Source organism: Anguilla anguilla, chromosome 8 (assembly GCF_013347855.1).
Source record: "Anguilla anguilla isolate fAngAng1 chromosome 8, fAngAng1.pri, whole genome shotgun sequence".
In the NCBI taxonomy this organism is placed as follows: domain Eukaryota; kingdom Metazoa; phylum Chordata; class Actinopteri; order Anguilliformes; family Anguillidae; genus Anguilla; species Anguilla anguilla.
Genome location: NC_049208.1, coordinates 15,563,116 through 15,584,740, shown reverse-complemented (window position 1 = coordinate 15,584,740; position 21,625 = coordinate 15,563,116). Strand labels below are relative to the sequence as shown.

Sequence of the window (21,625 nt, the reverse complement as noted above, 5' to 3'; positions counted from 1 at the left end):
ATTCATCCACTTTGCTGTTAGAATCTGTCACACCATTTTCTTATTCCATGTTTTAATTATAGTATTCTGCTAGTTATTTCCAATGTCCCTGGATAAATACTGTTTGCCCAGAATAAATTAAATCTCTTTTAAAACACGGTCCCCTGCATGAGCACGCCTCTTCTGATGTGTCCCAAGACACCACTGCCAAAGGCAAAAGCCATGCCCCTGTTTTGCAATGGAAAACAGACTAAATGAGTTGAAATGATACTACAACATCAACAACAAAAAAAATTAACATGCCTATTATTTGTCAAGTCATGGACTTAGGATCACTTCAACAGCTTCACTGAACAATGCTGGGAGGGCAAAGCTAGGAACTGATGCAGAAGCCCAGCCAGCAACTTGTGTAATAAAAGGAGCCTTCCAAAATGAGTCAGACCTCCAGTAGAGGACACTCCACAGCATAACTGAGTGACCATGCAGCTGAAAATGGAACTTTTAAAGGAAAATAATAATTGCTGTGGCAATTATTGACTATACACAGACTATACCTGGACTGACATAACTGGACTAACTCCCAGTACTCATTTCACTTAAATTCCCCTCTTTCATGCCACTCATGTTACATGTACCTCCATTCCAGCACTTATTGTAATTAGTTTTATGATCCTAGTGTTGTAGCTTGTACTTCCACCTCGTTTGACTTGGCATAGGTTCGGTCGAATAATGTTCATTGCGTGAATTGGACTGTGTTCTTGCCTATGAAAAAATGTACGAACTGAGTATTGTACCTTAGCGAACCCGTGTTTTGTAGTTGTTCTAATGACCTTGATATGCACTTTTGTACGTCACTTTGGATAAAAGCGTCTGCTAAATAAATGTAATGTAACGTAATGCGTGCAACTATGCATTGAGTCAAAAAATTCATACAGTACCGTCTTCAGGAGGATTTGCATGATTTGTCTTTCATATGCAGTTGGATGCATTAAATGTGGTTCATTTGTGAATAAAAAAAACCTATATATTTTAATATTGTATTTCTTTATAATTATCACATTTAATGAGGATTAACAGCTGTCTCAGTTGGCTGCAGTGGGAGCACAGCCTCTATTCTCTGGTGGTATTGGCCAGTTTGTACATTGTAAAAGGTTTGTGTGTTTTTCTGTTTTAGTACGAAAACACCCAGACAGCAAGTATTGAATGCTCAGAACTTTATTAAAAGTAATGCAAAGCAGCTTCATCACGGAGCTGGTTCAGCTTGGTACTGACGGCCACATTAGTCATTCAGCCGCTTGGCACAGATGAATGCATAAGTTCTGGTACATGAGTTGTCAACCCAGCCTTTCGGGCCTAAGGGTAAAAAATGAGAGAGAGGAATCAATGTATTTATATTATATTTCTCCTGCAGTAGGGAGAAGGTGACAATGCCTACCTCCATGGTTTGACTCCACACAGCGCTCTGCATTCCCTAAGTCGTTGGGCTCTCCGGGATTCCACCTTGAAAAGTCACTTCGAATTGAACCATCGGTCCAAAGCCATGAATATTTCTGAACAAGGCAGAGGTAAAATGCATCAGCACAAACATTTGCCTCAGAAAAGCATATACATGTTGCAACACACACGGTATGAGAGGGTTCAGTTGGTTAGGGGTTAATATTCATCGCTATCTAGCGACCCCCACTTTTCGATCAGGCACCCATGGATTATAAACTGGGAGGGCATTTTAATGTGCTGCTCGCACATTGGGTGCCAGTGATGTTCAATCCAGCAAAAGGAGCAGATTTTGCTTTCTTATGTCCTTATTTAATTATGTTGATTTAGTTTATTGTTTTTGTGAGGGGAAGGGTGAAGGTGTTTGTTTTCGTGTGTGCGTACTCCTGTCCACAGTGTGGGGCTGAGAGTTTTGGTTGTCTGTGCATAGAAGACAGAGAAAAGACACAGCTGCTGAAAAGTGGCAGAGTTGGCACCTGAAAAGCTGCAGCTCGGTTTTGCTTTCTTTTGTTTTTGTTGTTTTAGTTTGTTGTTTTAATTTATTGTTTTATCCAAAAACCCATGAGGGGGAAGGATGAAGCTCCTTATTTGATTTTGCATTGTTGTGGGTGTGCTCTCTCTCTCCATACAGCAAACTCCTATGCGCACCCGGAATTGACACAAAACTCCCCCAGGGTTGTCACATGGCGTGTGACAGTGGCAAAATTATATAATCCATTTTTTTCCAAATGTATTAGTGGTTCAATACATCAGATTTAACAACACATGCAAACACAGCTGAGTTATGATGACAGAAGTCAAGATGTCTTTACCATATTCAAAACAGTGAGGATTCTACAAATTATGCAGATCCCTTCTGAGAGTACCTTGTACAGGTCTGACAGTCCGATCCAGTATGGGTCGTCTTCAGAATGGACAGAACTCGTATGGAGCTGTTGAAGAAACTGATGCTCATCTTCACTGTGCACTGAGGCCAGGTGTCCCCCAAGATCCACACAGTTTAGCTGAGAGAGGGAGAGAGGGAAAGAAGATAAATGTTAAAAAGTAAAATAAATAATTTCACAAAGAAATTTAGATTACTGCAATTTTTACTGTCGGAAATTGTGTAAAACGTGAAACTTATAAAAGTTAAGATAACATTGTAATGACTTTGTACTTTTAATTTTTTTTTAATTGAAAAAAATAAAGCTTATTGAAAGCCAGGAATAGCAACGTTTCTGTCCTCCCTTAATCAGACATCTGTAGGGATGTAACGGAACTCTGATCAACCTTGGTGATGACAACATAGAGTCTAACTGTGACCAATCAATTGTAATTAAATCCCACGAAGAAACAAAAGCCTGGGGCCTTTTTGATAAAAATTCTGTTGGATTTAAAAGTAATCTTAAGATAATTTCCCAAGTTATGCTTGTGCTTGATTTATGAAAATGGCATAGTTTAAAAAAAGTTGCTCATGTTGGTTTATAGTGGTTTATTATCCACCTTACCCACCTGTAACAAGAATCTCACATAATATCAAACTCACTTGAACATGCTTCACCATTACCCATTCTTGCGAATGCAGCCAATAATAGCCATTTTGCTAAAGGCTGCATTTCAACATTTTGTGTGCTCTTCATGTCTGATATTGATTATTGGGTAAATGCCATGCTTAAAGCGCAAACACAGCCCACTTTGAGGATTTGTGCACAGCCCTTCAACGTGTAGCATCTCCATATAATTAGCAAGTAATTAACTTACTTCTAGTATACATTTTACGTAAAGATGCAATCATATCCACATCAAACTGGGATATTATAAATTACTAGTTGGTCATGGTTTTCTGCATAAGGCACTATTTAAGATGCAATTTGATCGTAATACCAAATGGTTTTCATTTGGGTATTCTCTGGAGGCAGAACTATGTACATGCTGGTTTGGAGTCAATGCTGTGCAATAAAGCACAAACCCACAAGGGCCCTTATTTTCAATGCCCACTGTGAAGCTGATGGGTCTTCAGACACTTCTGTATGTATATAAAATACCTGGCTTTACGCACAAAAAATTGCCTGGGCCAACGGGCGAAACACACTCTTTAATGGAAACAATATCTTTAAAAGTACCAGGAAGTGAACTAGTCTTTTAAGACGTTACCTCTGCATCGATCCAAAACTTCTTATCAGAAACGTGCCGGAAGCAGCGGCAATTGTGGGAAAACCAACCATCGGGGCAGGAACCCTGAAACAATTCTATCCCAGCTCCGTGAGATGCTGAGGAAAACATACATACAATAAAACACTCTTGGATTGCTGGTTGGTTTGTTTATCACATCTCTCAGACACAAAACACAGAATCTTCTCTCACACAGTGTTACTGTGCCTGCCCAAAACCACGGGTCAATCCTGGAAAAACTGTCAGGTCCAACCAGCTCAAAGGAACTACTCAGTTCAGTTAAGCAAAGTAAAGAATATTAGAGCACTAGATCAATGTTGTTTTACATTTTGTGTCCAAAGCCTTCAGTATTTCTGTTAAATACTCTCTACCAATATCACACTCCCGCCTGGAAAGAACACGAATCAGGACTCACCCAAAGCCATGCTAGAGAGAACAGCAACACCGAGGAATGTTGACAATGTGAAGGAAGCCATGCTGGCTCTTCAGCTACCGGGAGAGGCAGATACATCCACATCATCCATAATGCAATGCATCGGTCAATAAACAGACACAAGATCAACGATACCTGAATGAAGGGGCTATTTTTAAAGCTCATCTAATGGTTTATATCGTATCAAAATAAGCCAAGAATAAGTGTTCCATTACCGTATGACAGCAAAAGGTGAGGTGATTATGTGAGGAGTGTTCTTCCTTTGGTCTTGGCTCAGCTGAATGTGGCCTTAAATATTCTAAGGCTGTCTGGGAATATGGGGTGAGATGGGTGGGGGAGAAACGATCACAAGTATAGTTGTATGTCATATTCAAACCAGCTTCACAGCAACATTCACTATTAGTCCAATAATAACATGCAGTGCCTGAGGGAATCTTCCTGAGTTTCAGGTATTCTGTGCAGATTTCTAAGAAATTGCCTACAGCACATTTGGAATACAAGAACGTCCTGGATTTTATTCGCAAATCAGTCTTAAAAGAATGGAACTTAAAAACATTATTTAAAAAACTTAAAGGAATTCGGAGAATGAATTAAATTTAGTTCATAAATTGATGATTTGCCTTTATATTCTATGGAGATTTTTCAATTCATTAAATAGAATATCAGCTAATTTACTGAATTGAGTTTAACTAAAATGGAATTCATTCCTTGTAATGGTGGGGTCTCCATAACCTATTCTGACTGATTTATTTGAAGATGTAAAATGACAAATGATGTAAATTGAACAATAAAAAAATGATACACCATTACTGATATAATAAGGCTAGTCATAGAACAATGTTGTCACAGCAACTACTGCATTTGTGGACTCATGAATTCATTCACTTTGCTGTTAGAATCTGTCACACCATTTTCTTATTTCATGTTTTAATTATAGTATTCTGCTAGTCATTGCCAATGTCCCTGGATAAATACTGTTTGCCCCAGAATTACCTAAATCTCTTTTAAAACACGGTCCCCTGCATAAGCACGCCTCTTCTGATGTGTCCCATGACACCACTACCAAAGGCAAAAGCCATGCCCCTGTTTTGCAATGGAAAACAGACTAAATGAGCTGAAATGATACTACAACATCAAAAAGAAATTAACATGCCTGTTATTTGTCAAGTCATGGACTTAGGATCACTTCAATAGCTTCACTGAAAAATGCTGGGAGGGCACAGCTAGGAACTGATGCAGAAGCCCAGCCAGCAACTTGTGTAATAAAAGGAGCCTTCCAAAATGAGTCAGACCTCCAGTAGTGGACACTCCACAGCATAACTGAGTGACCATGCAGCGGAAAATTGAACTTTTAAAGGAAAATAATAATTGCTGTGGCAATTATTGACTATACACAGACTATACCTGGACTGACATACCTGGACTAACTGCCAGTACTTATTTCACTTAAATTCCCCTCTTTCATGCCACTCGTGTTACATACACCTCCATTCCAGCACTTATTGTAATTAGTATTATCATCATAATGTTGTAGCTTGTACTTCCACCTAGTTTGACTTGGCATAGGTTTTGTTGAATTATGTTCACTGCGTGAACTAGACTGTTTTCTTGGCTATGAATAACTTTACGAAATTAGTATTGTACCTTATCAAACCTTTGTTTTGTAGTTGTTCCAATGACCTTGATATGCACTTTTGTACGTCGCTTGGATAAAAGCGTCTGCTAAATAAATTGTAATGCATGCAAATATGCATCATGTCGCAAAATTCATACAGTACCGTCTTCAAGAGGATTTGCATGATTTGTCTTTCATATGCAGTTGGATCCATTAAATGCAGTTCATTTGTGAATAAAAAAAAAATATTTAATATTGTATTTCTTTATAATTATCACATTTAATGAGGAGTAACAGCTGTCTCAGTTGGCTGCAGTGGGAGCACAGCCTCTTTTCTCTGGTGGTATTGGCCAGTCTGTACATTGTAAAAGGTTTGTGTGTTTTCTGTTTAGTACAAAAAAAACCCAGACAGCAAGTATTGAATGCTCAGAACTTTATTAAAAGAAATGCAATGCAACTTCATCATGGAGCTGGTTCAGCTAGGTTAGAGGCCAGGTTTGTCACTCAATCGCTTGGCACAGATGAACTGAAACATTGCGGTACATGCAACGTCATTCCAGCCTTTCAGGTCTAAGGGTAAAAAATGAGAGAGAGGAATCAATGTATTCATATTATATTGCTCCTGCAGTAGGGATAACGTGGTGAGAATGCCTACCTCCATAGTTTGAGTGCACACAGTGCTCTATATTCCATCCGTTGTTGGGCTCTCCAGGAACCCACCTTGAAAAGTCACTTGGATTTGTACCATCGGTCCAAATCCATGCTTGTTTCTGAACAAGGTAGAGGTAAAATGCATCAGCACAAATTGCATTTAACTCAGAAAAGCATATACTGTACATGTCGCATCGCCCGAGGTATGAGAGGGTTCAGTTGGTTAGGGGTTAATATTCATCGCAATCTAGCGACCCCACTGGTCGATCAGGCACCCATGGATTATAAACTGGGGGGGAATTTGAATGTGCTGCTCGCACATTGGGTGCCAGTGATTCTCCAAAACCCATGAGGGGGAAGGATGAAGCTCTTTATTTGATTTTGCATTGGTGTGGGTGTGCTCTCTCTCTCCATACAGCAAACTCTGATGTGTACTCGAAATTGCCACAAAAACTCTCCCAGGGTTGTCACATGGTGTGTGTTATTAAAAAAAAAATTTCTCAATGTATTAGTGGTTTTATGTATCATATTTAACAACACATGCAAACACAGGTGAGTAATTAAAGATGACAGAAGTCAAGATGTCTTTATCATATTCTCAACAGTGAGGGTTCTACAAATTATGCAGAATCCTTCTGATAGTACCTTGTACAGGTCTGACATTCCGATCCAGTATGGGCCGTTTTCAACACGGTCATAACCGAAATGGAGCTGTTGAAGAAACTGATGCTCATCTTCACTGTGCACTGAAGCCAGGTTTGCCCCAAGATTCAAACAGTTTAGCTGAGGGAGGGAGAGAGGGAAAGAAAATAAATGGTAAATGGCAAATAAATAATTTACGAAGAAATACAGATTACTCCAATTTTACTGTTGGAAATTGTGTAAAATGTGAAACTTATAAAAGATAAAAGATAACATTGTTATGACTTTGTACTTTGAATTATTTTTTAATTGAAAAAATAAAATGCTTATTGAAAGCCAAGAATAGGGCGACATAGCTCAGGAGGTAAGACCGATTGTCTGGCAGTCGGAGGGTTGCCGGTTCAAACCCCGCCCTGGGCATGTTGAAGTGTCCTTGAGCAGACACCTAACCCCTAACTGCTCTGGCGAATGAGAGGCATCAATTGTAAAGCGCTTTGGATAAAAGCGCTATATAAATGCAGTCCATTTACCATTTTACCATTTAAGAATAGCTTTGTTTCCATCCTCCTTTAATCAGAGACCTGAAGGGATGTAAAGGAACTCTGACCAAACCTGGTGATGACAACATAGAGTCTAACTGTGACCAATCAATTGTACTTAAATCTCACGCTGAAACAAAAACCTGGGGGCTTTTTTATTTTAAAAAATCTGCAGGATTTAAACGTAGTCTTAAAATCGTTACCCAAGTTATCCTTACCCAGCTGGCACGTGACCGATCTTCAACGTTGAAATGTGTTTGAAATAATTGCGGTTGTTTCAACGTTGAAAAATCGTTGAAACAACGTTTAATGCTAAATAGTTGTAAAAAGGTTAACAAAATACTTATAAATCAATGTTGAAATTAACAAGATCTGCAGCCTACATTGAATCAACATAATGTCTTCAACAATGTTCTGCCTTTAAATTATTATTATGATCATTATTATCATTTTATTATGTTTTGATCATAAGACCACTTCAAAAATCAATATGTTAAAAATAGAAAACAACAACATTTTTAGATATTGAAACATTGAAACAATGTCGTAATATCAATGTTGATTCGCCTTATAAAAATCGAAACAAAATTCAACAGTGATTCAACCTTGATCCACGACGTCCACGACGTTGATTCACCAGTGAATAAACGTTGAAATGCTGGCTGGGTATGCTTGATTTATAAAAATAACATAGTATAAAAAAAGAAAAGTTGCTCATGTTGGTTTATAGTGGTTTATTACACACCTTACTCACCTGTGACAAAAATCTCACGTAGCCTAATATCAAACTCACTTGAACATGCTTCACCATTACCCATTCTTGCGAATGCAGCCAATAATAACCATTTCCTCGAGGCTGCATTTCAACATTTTGTGTGCTCTTCATGTATGATATTGATTATTGGGTAAATGCCATGCTTAAAGCGCAAACACAGCCCACTTTGAGGATTTGTGCACAGCCCTGCGACGTGTAGCATCTCCATATAATTAGAAAGTAATTAACTTACTTCTAGTATACATTTTATGTAGAGATGCAATCATATCCACAGCAAAATGGGATATTATAAATTATTATTTAGTCATGGTTTTCTGCATAAGCCACTATTTAAGATTCAGTTTGCTCGTAATACCAAATGGTTCTCATGTGGATAACCTCTGGAGGTGCAACTACATGCTGGTTTGGAGTCAATGCTGTGCTATAAAGCATAAACCCACAAATTTCAATGCCCACTGTGAAGCTGATCAGTCTTCAGACACTTCTGTACGTATCTAAAATACCTGGCTTTACACAAAAATAGTCTGGGCCAATGGGCGAAACACACTCTTCAATGGAAATATATCTTTAAAAGTACCAGGAAGTTAACTTTTCCTTTAAGACGTTACCTCAGCATCAATCCAATTCTTCTTATTATTTACGTGCCGGAAGCAGCGGAAATTGTAGTGAATCCAACCATCAGGGCAGGGACCCTGAAGCAATTGTGTCCCAGCGCCGTGAGATACTGAGGAGCACATACATACAATAAAACACTCTTGGATTGCTGGTTGGTTTGTTTATCACATCTCTCAGACATAAAACACACAATCTTCTCTCACACAGTGTTACTGTGCCTGCCCAAAACCACGGGTCTATCCTGGAAAAACTGTCAGGTCCAACCAGCTCAAAGGAACTACTAAGAATGGATTGTATTCCTGTTACAATATATAACCAAGCACTCAAGACGTTAGATTCCTGGAAGGCTAGGTCAATTAGCAACTGAATTACACATTGAAAAAGAGCTTTCTGTCCAATTATTGAATTCAGTTAAGCAAAGTAGAGAATATTAGAGCACTAGATCAATGTTGTTTTACATTTTGTGTCCAAAGCCTTCAGTATTTTTGTTAAATACTCTCTAACAATATCACATTCTTACACTCCCGCCTGAAAAGAACACGAATCAGGACTCACCCAAAGCCATGCTTGAGAGAACAGCAACACCAAGGAATGTTGACAATGTGAAGGAAGCCATGCTGGCTCTTCAGCTACCAGGAGAGACAGATACATCCACATCATCCATAATGCAATGCATCGGTCAATAAACAGGCACAAGATCAATGGTACCTGAATGAAGGGGCTATTTTTAAAGCTCATCTTATGGTTTATATCGTATCAAAATAAGCCAAGAATAAGTGTTCCATTACCGTATGACAGCACAAGGTGAGGTGATTATGTGAGGAGTGTTCTTCCTTTGGTCTTGGCTCAGCTGAATGTGGCCTTAAATATTCTAAGGCTGTCTGGGAATATGGGGTGAGATGGGTGGGGGAGAAATGATCACAAGTATAGTTGTATGTCATATTCAGACCAGCTTCACAGCAACATTCACTATTAGTCCAATAATAAGATGCAGTGCCTGAGGGGATCTTCCTGAGTTTCAGGTATTCTGTGCAGATTTCTAAGAAATTGCCTACAGCACATTTGGAATACAAGAATGTCCTGGATTTTATTTGCAAATCAGTCTTAAATGAATGGAACTTAAAAAAATTTTAAATAATCATTTAAAAAAAACTTTAAGGAATTCAGAGAATTAACTAAATTTAGTTCATAAATTGATGATTTGCCCTTATTTTCTATGGGGATTTTTCAATTCAATAAATGGAATATCAGTTAATTTACTGAATTGAGTTTAACTGAAATGGAATTCATTCCTTGTAATGGTGGGGTCTTCATAACCATAACCTTTAACCTTATGATTGATTTATTTGAAGATGTAAAATGACAAATGATGTAAATTGAAATATAAAAAATGATACACCATTACTGATATCATACGGCTAGTCATAGAACAATGTTGTCACAGCAACTACTGCATTTGTGGAGTCAGGAATTCATCCACTTTGCTGTTAGAATCTGTCACACCATTTTCTTATTCCATGTTTTAATTATAGTATTCTGCTAGTTATTTCCAATGTCCCTGGATAAATACTGTTTGCCCCAGAATAAATTAAATCTCTTTTAAAACACGGTCCCCTGCATGAGCACGCCTCTTCTGATGTGTCCCAAGACACCACTGCCAAAGGCAAAAGCCATGCCCCTGTTTTGCAATGGAAAACAGACTAAATGAGTTGAAATGATACTACAACATCAACAACAAAAAAAATTAACATGCCTATTATTTGTCAAGTCATGGACTTAGGATCACTTCAACAGCTTCACTGAACAATGCTGGGAGGGCAAAGCTAGGAACTGATGCAGAAGCCCAGCCAGCAACTTGTGTAATAAAAGGAGCCTTCCAAAATGAGTCAGACCTCCAGTAGAGGACACTCCACAGCATAACTGAGTGACCATGCAGCTGAAAATGGAACTTTTAAAGGAAAATAATAATTGCTGTGGCAATTATTGACTATACACAGACTATACCTGGACTGACATAACTGGACTAACTCCCAGTACTCATTTCACTTAAATTCCCCTCTTTCATGCCACTCATGTTACATGTACCTCCATTCCAGCACTTATTGTAATTAGTTTTATGATCCTAGTGTTGTAGCTTGTACTTCCACCTCGTTTGACTTGGCATAGGTTCGGTCGAATAATGTTCATTGCGTGAATTGGACTGTGTTCTTGCCTATGAAAAAATGTACGAACTGAGTATTGTACCTTAGCGAACCCGTGTTTTGTAGTTGTTCTAATGACCTTGATATGCACTTTTGTACGTCACTTTGGATAAAAGCGTCTGCTAAATAAATGTAATGTAACGTAATGCGTGCAACTATGCATTGAGTCAAAAAATTCATACAGTACCGTCTTCAGGAGGATTTGCATGATTTGTCTTTCATATGCAGTTGGATGCATTAAATGTGGTTCATTTGTGAATAAAAAAAACCTATATATTTTAATATTGTATTTCTTTATAATTATCACATTTAATGAGGATTAACAGCTGTCTCAGTTGGCTGCAGTGGGAGCACAGCCTCTATTCTCTGGTGGTATTGGCCAGTTTGTACATTGTAAAAGGTTTGTGTGTTTTCTGTTTTAGTACGAAAACACCCAGACAGCAAGTATTGAATGCTCAGAACTTTATTAAAAGTAATGCAAAGCAGCTTCATCACGGAGCTGGTTCAGCTTGGTACTGACGGCCACATTAGTCATTCAGCCGCTTGGCACAGATGAATGCATAAGTTCTGGTACATGAGTTGTCAACCCAGCCTTTCGGGCCTAAGGGTAAAAAATGAGAGAGAGGAATCAATGTATTTATATTATATTTCTCCTGCAGTAGGGAGAAGGTGACAATGCCTACCTCCATGGTTTGACTCCACACAGCGCTCTGCATTCCCTAAGTCGTTGGGCTCTCCGGGATTCCACCTTGAAAAGTCACTTCGAATTGAACCATCGGTCCAAAGCCATGAATATTTCTGAACAAGGCAGAGGTAAAATGCATCAGCACAAACATTTGCCTCAGAAAAGCATATACATGTTGCAACACACACGGTATGAGAGGGTTCAGTTGGTTAGGGGTTAATATTCATCGCTATCTAGCGACCCCCACTTTTCGATCAGGCACCCATGGATTATAAACTGGGAGGGCATTTTAATGTGCTGCTCGCACATTGGGTGCCAGTGATGTTCAATCCAGCAAAAGGAGCAGATTTTGCTTTCTTATGTCCTTATTTAATTATGTTGATTTAGTTTATTGTTTTTGTGAGGGGAAGGGTGAAGGTGTTTGTTTTCGTGTGTGCGTACTCCTGTCCACAGTGTGGGGCTGAGAGTTTTGGTTGTCTGTGCATAGAAGACAGAGAAAAGACACAGCTGCTGAAAAGTGGCAGAGTTGGCACCTGAAAAGCTGCAGCTCGGTTTTGCTTTCTTTTGTTTTTGTTGTTTTAGTTTGTTGTTTTAATTTATTGTTTTATCCAAAAACCCATGAGGGGGAAGGATGAAGCTCCTTATTTGATTTTGCATTGTTGTGGGTGTGCTCTCTCTCTCCATACAGCAAACTCCTATGCGCACCCGGAATTGACACAAAACTCCCCCAGGGTTGTCACATGGCGTGTGACAGTGGCAAAATTATATAATCCATTTTTTTCCAAATGTATTAGTGGTTCAATACATCAGATTTAACAACACATGCAAACACAGCTGAGTTATGATGACAGAAGTCAAGATGTCTTTACCATATTCAAAACAGTGAGGATTCTACAAATTATGCAGATCCCTTCTGAGAGTACCTTGTACAGGTCTGACAGTCCGATCCAGTATGGGTCGTCTTCAGAATGGACAGAACTCGTATGGAGCTGTTGAAGAAACTGATGCTCATCTTCACTGTGCACTGAGGCCAGGTGTCCCCCAAGATCCACACAGTTTAGCTGAGAGAGGGAGAGAGGGAAAGAAGATAAATGTTAAAAAGTAAATAAATAATTTCACAAAGAAATTTAGATTACTGCAATTTTTACTGTCGGAAATTGTGTAAAACGTGAAACTTATAAAAGTTAAGATAACATTGTAATGACTTTGTACTTTTAATTTTTTTTTTAATTGAAAAAAATAAAGCTTATTGAAAGCCAGGAATAGCAACGTTTCTGTCCTCCCTTAATCAGACATCTGTAGGGATGTAACGGAACTCTGATCAACCTTGGTGATGACAACATAGAGTCTAACTGTGACCAATCAATTGTAATTAAATCCCACGAAGAAACAAAAGCCTGGGGCCTTTTTGATAAAAATTCTGTTGGATTTAAAAGTAATCTTAAGATAATTTCCCAAGTTATGCTTGTGCTTGATTTATGAAAATGGCATAGTTTAAAAAAAGTTGCTCATGTTGGTTTATAGTGGTTTATTATCCACCTTACCCACCTGTAACAAGAATCTCACATAATATCAAACTCACTTGAACATGCTTCACCATTACCCATTCTTGCGAATGCAGCCAATAATAGCCATTTTGCTAAAGGCTGCATTTCAACATTTTGTGTGCTCTTCATGTCTGATATTGATTATTGGGTAAATGCCATGCTTAAAGCGCAAACACAGCCCACTTTGAGGATTTGTGCACAGCCCTTCAACGTGTAGCATCTCCATATAATTAGCAAGTAATTAACTTACTTCTAGTATACATTTTACGTAAAGATGCAATCATATCCACATCAAACTGGGATATTATAAATTACTAGTTGGTCATGGTTTTCTGCATAAGGCACTATTTAAGATGCAATTTGATCGTAATACCAAATGGTTTTCATTTGGGTATTCTCTGGAGGCAGAACTATGTACATGCTGGTTTGGAGTCAATGCTGTGCAATAAAGCACAAACCCACAAGGGCCCTTATTTTCAATGCCCACTGTGAAGCTGATGGGTCTTCAGACACTTCTGTATGTATATAAAATACCTGGCTTTACGCACAAAAATTGCCTGGGCCAACGGGCGAAACACACTCTTTAATGGAAACAATATCTTTAAAAGTACCAGGAAGTGAACTAGTCTTTTAAGACGTTACCTCTGCATCGATCCAAAACTTCTTATCAGAAACGTGCCGGAAGCAGCGGCAATTGTGGGAAAACCAACCATCGGGGCAGGAACCCTGAAACAATTCTATCCCAGCTCCGTGAGATGCTGAGGAAAACATACATACAATAAAACACTCTTGGATTGCTGGTTGGTTTGTTTATCACATCTCTCAGACACAAAACACAGAATCTTCTCTCACACAGTGTTACTGTGCCTGCCCAAAACCACGGGTCAATCCTGGAAAAACTGTCAGGTCCAACCAGCTCAAAGGAACTACTCAGTTCAGTTAAGCAAAGTAAAGAATATTAGAGCACTAGATCAATGTTGTTTTACATTTGTGTCCAAAGCCTTCAGTATTTCTGTTAAATACTCTCTACCAATATCACACTCCCGCCTGGAAAGAACACGAATCAGGACTCACCCAAAGCCATGCTAGAGAGAACAGCAACACCGAGGAATGTTGACAATGTGAAGGAAGCCATGCTGGCTCTTCAGCTACCGGGAGAGGCAGATACATCCACATCATCCATAATGCAATGCATCGGTCAATAAACAGACACAAGATCAACGATACCTGAATGAAGGGGCTATTTTTAAAGCTCATCTAATGGTTTATATCGTATCAAAATAAGCCAAGAATAAGTGTTCCATTACCGTATGACAGCAAAAGGTGAGGTGATTATGTGAGGAGTGTTCTTCCTTTGGTCTTGGCTCAGCTGAATGTGGCCTTAAATATTTTAAGGCTGTCTGGGAATATGGGGTGAGATGGGTGGGGGAGAAACGATCACAAGTATAGTTGTATGTCATATTCAAACCAGCTTCACAGCAACATTCACTATTAGTCCAATAATAACATGCAGTGCCTGAGGGAATCTTCCTGAGTTTCAGGTATTCTGTGCAGATTTCTAAGAAATTGCCTACAGCACATTTGGAATACAAGAACGTCCTGGATTTTATTCGCAAATCAGTCTTAAAAGAATGGAACTTAAAAACATTATTTAAAAAAACTTAAAGGAATTCGGAGAATGAATTAAATTTAGTTCATAAATTGATGATTTGCCTTTATATTCTATGGAGATTTTTCAATTCATTAAATAGAATATCAGCTAATTTACTGAATTGAGTTTAACTAAAATGGAATTCATTCCTTGTAATGGTGGGGTCTCCATAACCTATTCTGACTGATTTATTTGAAGATGTAAAATGACAAATGATGTAAATTGAACAATAAAAAAATGATACACCATTACTGATATAATAAGGCTAGTCATAGAACAATGTTGTCACAGCAACTACTGCATTTGTGGACTCATGAATTCATTCACTTTGCTGTTAGAATCTGTCACACCATTTTCTTATTTCATGTTTTAATTATAGTATTCTGCTAGTCATTGCCAATGTCCCTGGATAAATACTGTTTGCCCCAGAATTACCTAAATCTCTTTTAAAACACGGTCCCCTGCATAAGCACGCCTCTTCTGATGTGTCCCATGACACCACTACCAAAGGCAAAAGCCATGCCCCTGTTTTGCAATGGAAAACAGACTAAATGAGCTGAAATGATACTACAACATCAAAAAGAAATTAACATGCCTGTTATTTGTCAAGTCATGGACTTAGGATCACTTCAATAGCTTCACTGAAAAATGCTGGGAGGGCACAGCTAGGAACTGATGCAGAAGCCCAGCCAGCAACTTGTGTAATAAAAGGAGCCTTCCAAAATGAGTCAGACCTCCAGTAGAGGACACTCCACAGCATAACTGAGTGACCATGCAGCTGAAAATTGAACTTTTAAAGGAAAATAATAATTGCTGTGGCAATTATTGACTATACACAGACTATACCTGGACTGACATACCTGGACTAACTCTCAGTACTCATTTCACTTAAATTCCCCTCTTTCATGCCACTCGTGTTACATACACCTCCATTCCAGCACTTATTGTAATTAGTATTATCATCATAATGTTGTAGCTTGTACTTCCACCTAGTTTGACTTGGCATAGGTTTTGTTGAATTATGTTCACTGCGTGAACTAGACTGTTTTCTTGGCTATGAATAACTTTACGAAATTAGTATTGTACCTTATCAAACCTTTGTTTTGTAGTTGTTCCAATGACCTTGATATGCACTTTTGTACGTCGCTTTGGATAAAAGCGTCTGCTAAATAAATTGTAATGCATGCAAATATGCATCATGTCGCAAAATTCATACAGTACCGTCTTCAAGAGGATTTGCATGATTTGTCTTTCATATGCAGTTGGATCCATTAAATGCAGTTCATTTGTGAATAAAAAAAAATATTTTAATATTGTATTTCTTTATAATTATCACATTTAATGAGGAGTAACAGCTGTCTCAGTTGGCTGCAGTGGGAGCACAGCCTCTTTTCTCTGGTGGTATTGGCCAGTCTGTACATTGTAAAAGGTTTGTGTGTTTTCTGTTTTAGTACAAAAAAAACCCAGACAGCAAGTATTGAATGCTCAGAACTTTATTAAAAGAAATGCAATGCAACTTCATCATGGAGCTGGTTCAGCTAGGTTAGAGGCCAGGTTTGTCACTCAATCGCTTGGCACAGATGAACTGAAACATTGCGGTACATGCAACGTCATTCCAGCCTTTCAGGTCTAAGGGTAAAAAATGAGAGAGAGGAATCAATGTATTCATATTATATTGCTCCTGCAGTAGGGATAACGTGGTGAGAATGCCTACCTCCATAGTTTGAGTGCACACAGTGCTCTATATTCCATCCGTTGTTGGGCTCTCCAGGAACCCACCTTGAAAAGTCACTTGGATTTGTACCATCGGTCCAAATCCATGCTTGTTTCTGAACAAGGTAGAGGTAAAATGCATCAGCACAAATTGCATTTAACTCAGAAAAGCATATACTGTACATGTCGCATCGCCCGAGGTATGAGAGGGTTCAGTTGGTTAGGGGTTAATATTCATCGCAATCTAGCGACCCCCACTGGTCGATCAGGCACCCATGGATTATAAACTGGGGGGGAATTTGAATGTGCTGCTCGCACATTGGGTGCCAGTGATTCTCCAAAACCCATGAGGGGGAAGGATGAAGCTCTTTATTTGATTTTGCATTGGTGTGGGTGTGCTCTCTCTCTCCATACAGCAAACTCTGATGTGTACTCGAAATTGCCACAAAACTCTCCCAGGGTTGTCACATGGTGTGTGTTATTAAAAAAAAAATTTCTCAATGTATTAGTGGTTTTATGTATCATATTTAACAACACATGCAAACACAGGTGAGTAATTAAAGATGACAGAAGTCAAGATGTCTTTATCATATTCTCAACAGTGAGGGTTCTACAAATTATGCAGAATCCTTCTGATAGTACCTTGTACAGGTCTGACATTCCGATCCAGTATGGGCCGTTTTCAACACGGTCATAACCGAAATGGAGCTGTTGAAGAAACTGATGCTCATCTTCACTGTGCACTGAAGCCAGGTTTGCCCCAAGATTCAAACAGTTTAGCTGAGGGAGGGAGAGAGGGAAAGAAAATAAATGGTAAATGGCAAAATAAATAATTTTACGAAGAAATACAGATTACTCCAATTTTTACTGTTGGAAATTGTGTAAAATGTGAAACTTATAAAAGATAAAAGATAACATTGTTATGACTTTGTACTTTGAATTATTTTTTAATTGAAAAAATAAAATGCTTATTGAAAGCCAAGAATAGCTTTGTTTCCATCCTCCTTTAATCAGAGACCTGAAGGGATGTAAAGGAACTCTGACCAAACCTGGTGATGACAACATAGAGTCTAACTGTGACCAATCAATTGTACTTAAATCTCACGCTGAAACAAAAACCTGGGGGCTTTTTTTATTTTAAAAAATCTGCAGGATTTAAACGTAGTCTTAAAATCGTTACCCAAGTTATCCTTACCCAGCTGGCACGTGACCGATCTTCAACGTTGAAATGTGTTTGAAATAATTGCGGTTGTTTCAACGTTGAAAAATCGTTGAAACAACGTTTAATGCTAAATAGTTGTAAAAAGGTTAACAAAATACTTATAAATCAATGTTGAAATTAACAAGATCTGCAGCCTACATTGAATCAACATAATGTCTTCAACAATGTTCTGCCTTTTAAATTATTATTATGATCATTATTATCATTTTATTATGTTTTGATCATAAGACCACTTCAAAAATCAATATGTTAAAAATAGAAAACAACAACATTTTTAGATATTGAAACATTGAAACAATGTCGTAATATCAATGTTGATTCGCCTTATAAAAATCGAAACAAAATTCAACAGTGATTCAACCTTGATCCACGACGTCCACGACGTTGATTCACCAGTGAATAAACGTTGAAATGCTGGCTGGGTATGCTTGATTTATAAAAATAACATAGTATAAAAAAAGAAAAGTTGCTCATGTTGGTTTATAGTGGTTTATTACACACCTTACTCACCTGTGACAAAAATCTCACGTAGCCTAATATCAAACTCACTTGAACATGCTTCACCATTACCCATTCTTGCGAATGCAGCCAATAATAGCCATTTTCCTCGAGGCTGCATTTCAACATTTTGTGTGCTCTTCATGTCTGATATTGATTATTGGGTAAATGCCATGCTTAAAGCGCAAACACAGCCCACTTTGAGGATTTGTGCACAGCCCTTCGACGTGTAGCATCTCCATATAATTAGAAAGTAATTAACTTACGTCTAGTATACATTTTATGTAGAGATGCAATCCTATCCACAGCAAAATGGGATATTATAAATTATTATTTAGTCATGGTTTTCTGCATAAGCCACTATTTAAGATTCAGTTTGCTCGTAATACCAAATGGTTCTCATGTGGATAACCTCTGGAGGTGCAACTACATGCTGGTTTGGAGTCAATGCTGTGCTATAAAGCACAAACCCACAAATTTCAATGCCCACTGTGAAGCTGATCAGTCTTCAGACACTTCTGTACGTATCTAAAATACCTGGCTTTACACAAAAATAGTCTGGGCCAATGGGCGAAACACACTCTTCAATGGAAACAATATCTTTAAAAGTACCAGGAAGTTAACTTTTCCTTTAAGACGTTACCTCAGCATCAATCCAATTCTTCTTATTATTTACGTGCCGGAAGCAGCGGAAATTGTAGTGAATCCAACCATCAGGGCAGGGACCCTGAAGCAATTGTGTCCCAGCGCCGTGAGATACTGAGGAGCACATACATACAATAAAACACTCTTGGATTGCTGGTTGGTTTGTTTATCACATCTCTCAGACATAAAACACACAATCTTCTCTCACACAGTGTTACTGTGCCTGCCCAAAACCACGGGTCTATCCTGGAAAAACTGTCAGGTCCAACCAGCTCAAAGGAACTACTAAGAATGGATTGTATTCCTGTTACAATATATAACCAAGCACTCAAGACGTTAGATTCCTGGAAGGCTAGGTCAATTAGCAACTGAATTACACATTGAAAAAGAGCTTTCTGTCCAATTATTGAATTCAGTTAAGCAAAGTAGAGAATATTAGAGCACTAGATCAATGTTGTTTTACATTTTGTGTCCAAAGCCTTCAGTATTTTTGTTAAATACTCTCTAACAATATCACATTCTTACACTCCCGCCTGAAAAGAACACGAATCAGGACTCACCCAAAGCCATGCTTGAGAGAACAGCAACACCAAGGAATGTTGACAATGTGAAGGAAGCCATGCTGGCTCTTCAGCTACCAGGAGAGACAGATACATCCACATCATCCATAATGCAATGCATCGGTCAATAAACAGGCACAAGATCAATGGTACCTGAATGAAGGGGCTATTTTTAAAGCTCATCTTATGGTTTATATCGTATCAAAATAAGCCAAGAATAAGTGTTCCATTACCGTATGACAGCACAAGGTGAGGTGATTATGTGAGGAGTGTTCTTCCTTTGGTCTTGGCTCAGCTGAATGTGGCCTTAAATATTCTAAGGCTGTCTGGGAATATGGGGTGAGATGGGTGGGGGAGAAATGATCACAAGTATAGTTGTATGTCATATTCAGACCAGCTTCACAGCAACATTCACTATTAGTCCAATAATAAGATGCAGTGCCTGAGGGGATCTTCCTGAGTTTCAGGTATTCTGTGCAGATTTCTAAGAAATTGCCTACAGCACATTTGGAATACAAGAATGTCCTGGATTTTATTTGCAAATCAGTCTTAAATGAATGGAACTTAAAAAAATTTTAAATAATCATTTAAAAAAAACTTTAAGGAATTCAGAGAATTAACTAAATTTAGTTCATAAATTGATGATTTGCCCTTATTTTCTATGGGGATTTTTCAATTCAATAAATGGAATATCAGTTAATTTACTGAATTGAGTTTAACTGAAATGGAATTCATTCCTTGTAATGGTGGGGTCTTCATAACCATAACCTTTAACCTTATGATTGATTTATTTGAAGATGTAAAATGACAAATGATGTAAATTGAAATATAAAAAATGATACACCATTACTGATATCATACGGCTAGTCATAGAACAATGTTGTCACAGCAACTACTGCATTTGTGGAGTCAGGAATTCATCCACTTTGCTGTTAGAATCTGTCACACCATTTTCTTATTCCATGTTTTAATTATAGTATTCTGCTAGTTATTTCCAATGTCCCTGGATAAATACTGTTTGCCCCAGAATAAATTAAATCTCTTTTAAAACACGGTCCCCTGCATGAGCACGCCTCTTCTGATGTGTCCCAAGACACCACTGCCAAAGGCAAAAGCCATGCCCCTGTTTTGCAATGGAAAACAGACTAAATGAGTTGAAATGATACTACAACATCAACAACAAAAAAAATTAACATGCCTATTATTTGTCAAGTCATGGACTTAGGATCACTTCAACAGCTTCACTGAACAATGCTGGGAGGGCAAAGCTAGGAACTGATGCAGAAGCCCAGCCAGCAACTTGTGTAATAAAAGGAGCCTTCCAAAATGAGTCAGACCTCCAGTAGAGGACACTCCACAGCATAACTGAGTGACCATGCAGCTGAAAATGGAACTTTTAAAGGAAAATAATAATTGCTGTGGCAATTATTGACTATACACAGACTATACCTGGACTGACATAACTGGACTAACTCCCAGTACTCATTTCACTTAAATTCCCCTCTTTCATGCCACTCATGTTACATGTACCTCCATTCCAGCACTTATTGTAATTAGTTTTATGATCCTAGTGTTGTAGCTTGTACTTCCACCTCGTTTGACTTGGCATAGGTTCGGTCGAATAATGTTCATTGCGTGAATTGGACTGTGTTCTTGCCTATGAAAAAATGTACGAACTGAGTATTGTACCTTAGCGAACCCGTGTTTTGTAGTTGTTCTAATGACCTTGATATGCACTTTTGTACGTCACTTTGGATAAAAGCGTCTGCTAAATAAATGTAATGTAACGTAATGCGTGCAACTATGCATTGAGTCAAAAAATTCATACAGTACCGTCTTCAGGAGGATTTGCATGATTTGTCTTTCATATGCAGTTGGATGCATTAAATGTGGTTCATTTGTGAATAAAAAAAACCTATATATTTTAATATTGTATTTCTTTATAATTATCACATTTAATGAGGATTAACAGCTGTCTCAGTTGGCTGCAGTGGGAGCACAGCCTCTAT

General features: G+C 38.3%; 4 protein-coding genes across 4 annotated transcripts; all 4 read right to left on the bottom strand.

The window, feature by feature from the left end:
* Positions 1-1,178: 1,178 nt before the first annotated feature.
* LOC118234534 (lactose-binding lectin l-2-like) lies at positions 1,179-4,352 on the bottom strand. Its single transcript, XM_035431124.1, has 6 exons — positions 4,273-4,352; positions 4,040-4,113; positions 3,607-3,722; positions 2,340-2,477; positions 1,415-1,529; positions 1,179-1,332 (listed from the first exon to the last, which is right to left on the bottom strand). Exons 2-6 carry the CDS (start codon positions 4,098-4,100, stop codon positions 1,259-1,261), a joined length of 504 nt encoding a protein of 167 aa, XP_035287015.1. The 5' UTR covers positions 4,101-4,113; positions 4,273-4,352; the 3' UTR covers positions 1,179-1,258.
* A 1,781-nt stretch (positions 4,353-6,133) lies between these two features.
* Positions 6,134-9,763, bottom strand: LOC118234535 (lactose-binding lectin l-2-like). Its single transcript, XM_035431125.1, has 6 exons — positions 9,683-9,763; positions 9,450-9,523; positions 8,888-9,003; positions 6,969-7,106; positions 6,328-6,442; positions 6,134-6,242 (listed from the first exon to the last, which is right to left on the bottom strand). The coding sequence occupies exons 2-6, from the start codon at positions 9,508-9,510 to the stop codon at positions 6,157-6,159; spliced, it is 516 nt and encodes a 171-aa protein (XP_035287016.1). The 5' UTR covers positions 9,511-9,523; positions 9,683-9,763; the 3' UTR covers positions 6,134-6,156.
* A 1,779-nt stretch (positions 9,764-11,542) lies between these two features.
* LOC118234536 (lactose-binding lectin l-2-like) lies at positions 11,543-14,714 on the bottom strand. Its single transcript, XM_035431126.1, has 6 exons — positions 14,635-14,714; positions 14,402-14,475; positions 13,970-14,085; positions 12,704-12,841; positions 11,779-11,893; positions 11,543-11,696 (listed from the first exon to the last, which is right to left on the bottom strand). Exons 2-6 carry the CDS (start codon positions 14,460-14,462, stop codon positions 11,623-11,625), a joined length of 504 nt encoding a protein of 167 aa, XP_035287017.1. The 5' UTR covers positions 14,463-14,475; positions 14,635-14,714; the 3' UTR covers positions 11,543-11,622.
* Positions 14,715-16,470: 1,756 nt separating this feature from the next.
* LOC118234531 (lactose-binding lectin l-2-like) lies at positions 16,471-19,930 on the bottom strand. The gene is made up of 6 exons (XM_035431120.1): positions 19,850-19,930; positions 19,617-19,690; positions 19,055-19,170; positions 17,334-17,471; positions 16,693-16,807; positions 16,471-16,607 (listed from the first exon to the last, which is right to left on the bottom strand). The coding sequence occupies exons 2-6, from the start codon at positions 19,675-19,677 to the stop codon at positions 16,522-16,524; spliced, it is 516 nt and encodes a 171-aa protein (XP_035287011.1). The 5' UTR covers positions 19,678-19,690; positions 19,850-19,930; the 3' UTR covers positions 16,471-16,521.
* Between the last annotated feature and the right edge of the window lie 1,695 nt (positions 19,931-21,625).

What these genes read in the sequence shown, in the direction of transcription:
- LOC118234536 (XM_035431126.1), bottom strand. Translation starts at nt 14,462, where the DNA reads ATGGCTTCCTTCACATTGTCAACATTCCTCGGTGTTGCTGTTCTCTCT. An exon ending in TCTCTCTAGCATGGCTTTGG is followed by an intron (nt 14,086 to 14,401) that starts GTGAGTCCTGAT and finishes TGTTTTCCTCAG; the next exon opens with CATCTCACGGAGCTGGGATA. An exon ending in TGTGGAGTCAAACCATGGAG is followed by an intron (nt 11,697 to 11,778) that starts GTAGGCATTGTC and finishes TTTTACCCTTAG; the next exon opens with GCCCGAAAGGCTGGGTTGAC.
- LOC118234534 (XM_035431124.1), bottom strand. Translation starts at nt 4,100, where the DNA reads ATGGCTTCCTTCACATTGTCAACATTCCTCGGTGTTGCTGTTCTCTCT. An exon ending in TCTCTCTAGCATGGCTTTGG is followed by an intron (nt 3,723 to 4,039) that starts GTGAGTCCTGAT and finishes TGTTTTCCTCAG; the next exon opens with CATCTCACGGAGCTGGGATA. An exon ending in GACTGTCAGACCTGTACAAG is followed by an intron (nt 1,530 to 2,339) that starts GTACTCTCAGAA and finishes TGCCTTGTTCAG; the next exon opens with AAATATTCATGGCTTTGGAC.
- LOC118234531 (XM_035431120.1), bottom strand. Translation starts at nt 19,677, where the DNA reads ATGGCTTCCTTCACATTGTCAACATTCCTTGGTGTTGCTGTTCTCTCA. An exon ending in AGAATTGGATTGATGCTGAG is followed by an intron (nt 17,472 to 19,054) that starts GTAACGTCTTAA and finishes TCCCTCCCTCAG; the next exon opens with CTAAACTGTTTGAATCTTGG. An exon ending in TGTGCACTCAAACTATGGAG is followed by an intron (nt 16,608 to 16,692) that starts GTAGGCATTCTC and finishes TTTTACCCTTAG; the next exon opens with ACCTGAAAGGCTGGAATGAC.
- LOC118234535 (XM_035431125.1), bottom strand. Translation starts at nt 9,510, where the DNA reads ATGGCTTCCTTCACATTGTCAACATTCCTTGGTGTTGCTGTTCTCTCA. An exon ending in TCTCTCAAGCATGGCTTTGG is followed by an intron (nt 9,004 to 9,449) that starts GTGAGTCCTGAT and finishes TGTGCTCCTCAG; the next exon opens with TATCTCACGGCGCTGGGACA. An exon ending in AGAATTGGATTGATGCTGAG is followed by an intron (nt 7,107 to 8,887) that starts GTAACGTCTTAA and finishes TCCCTCCCTCAG; the next exon opens with CTAAACTGTTTGAATCTTGG.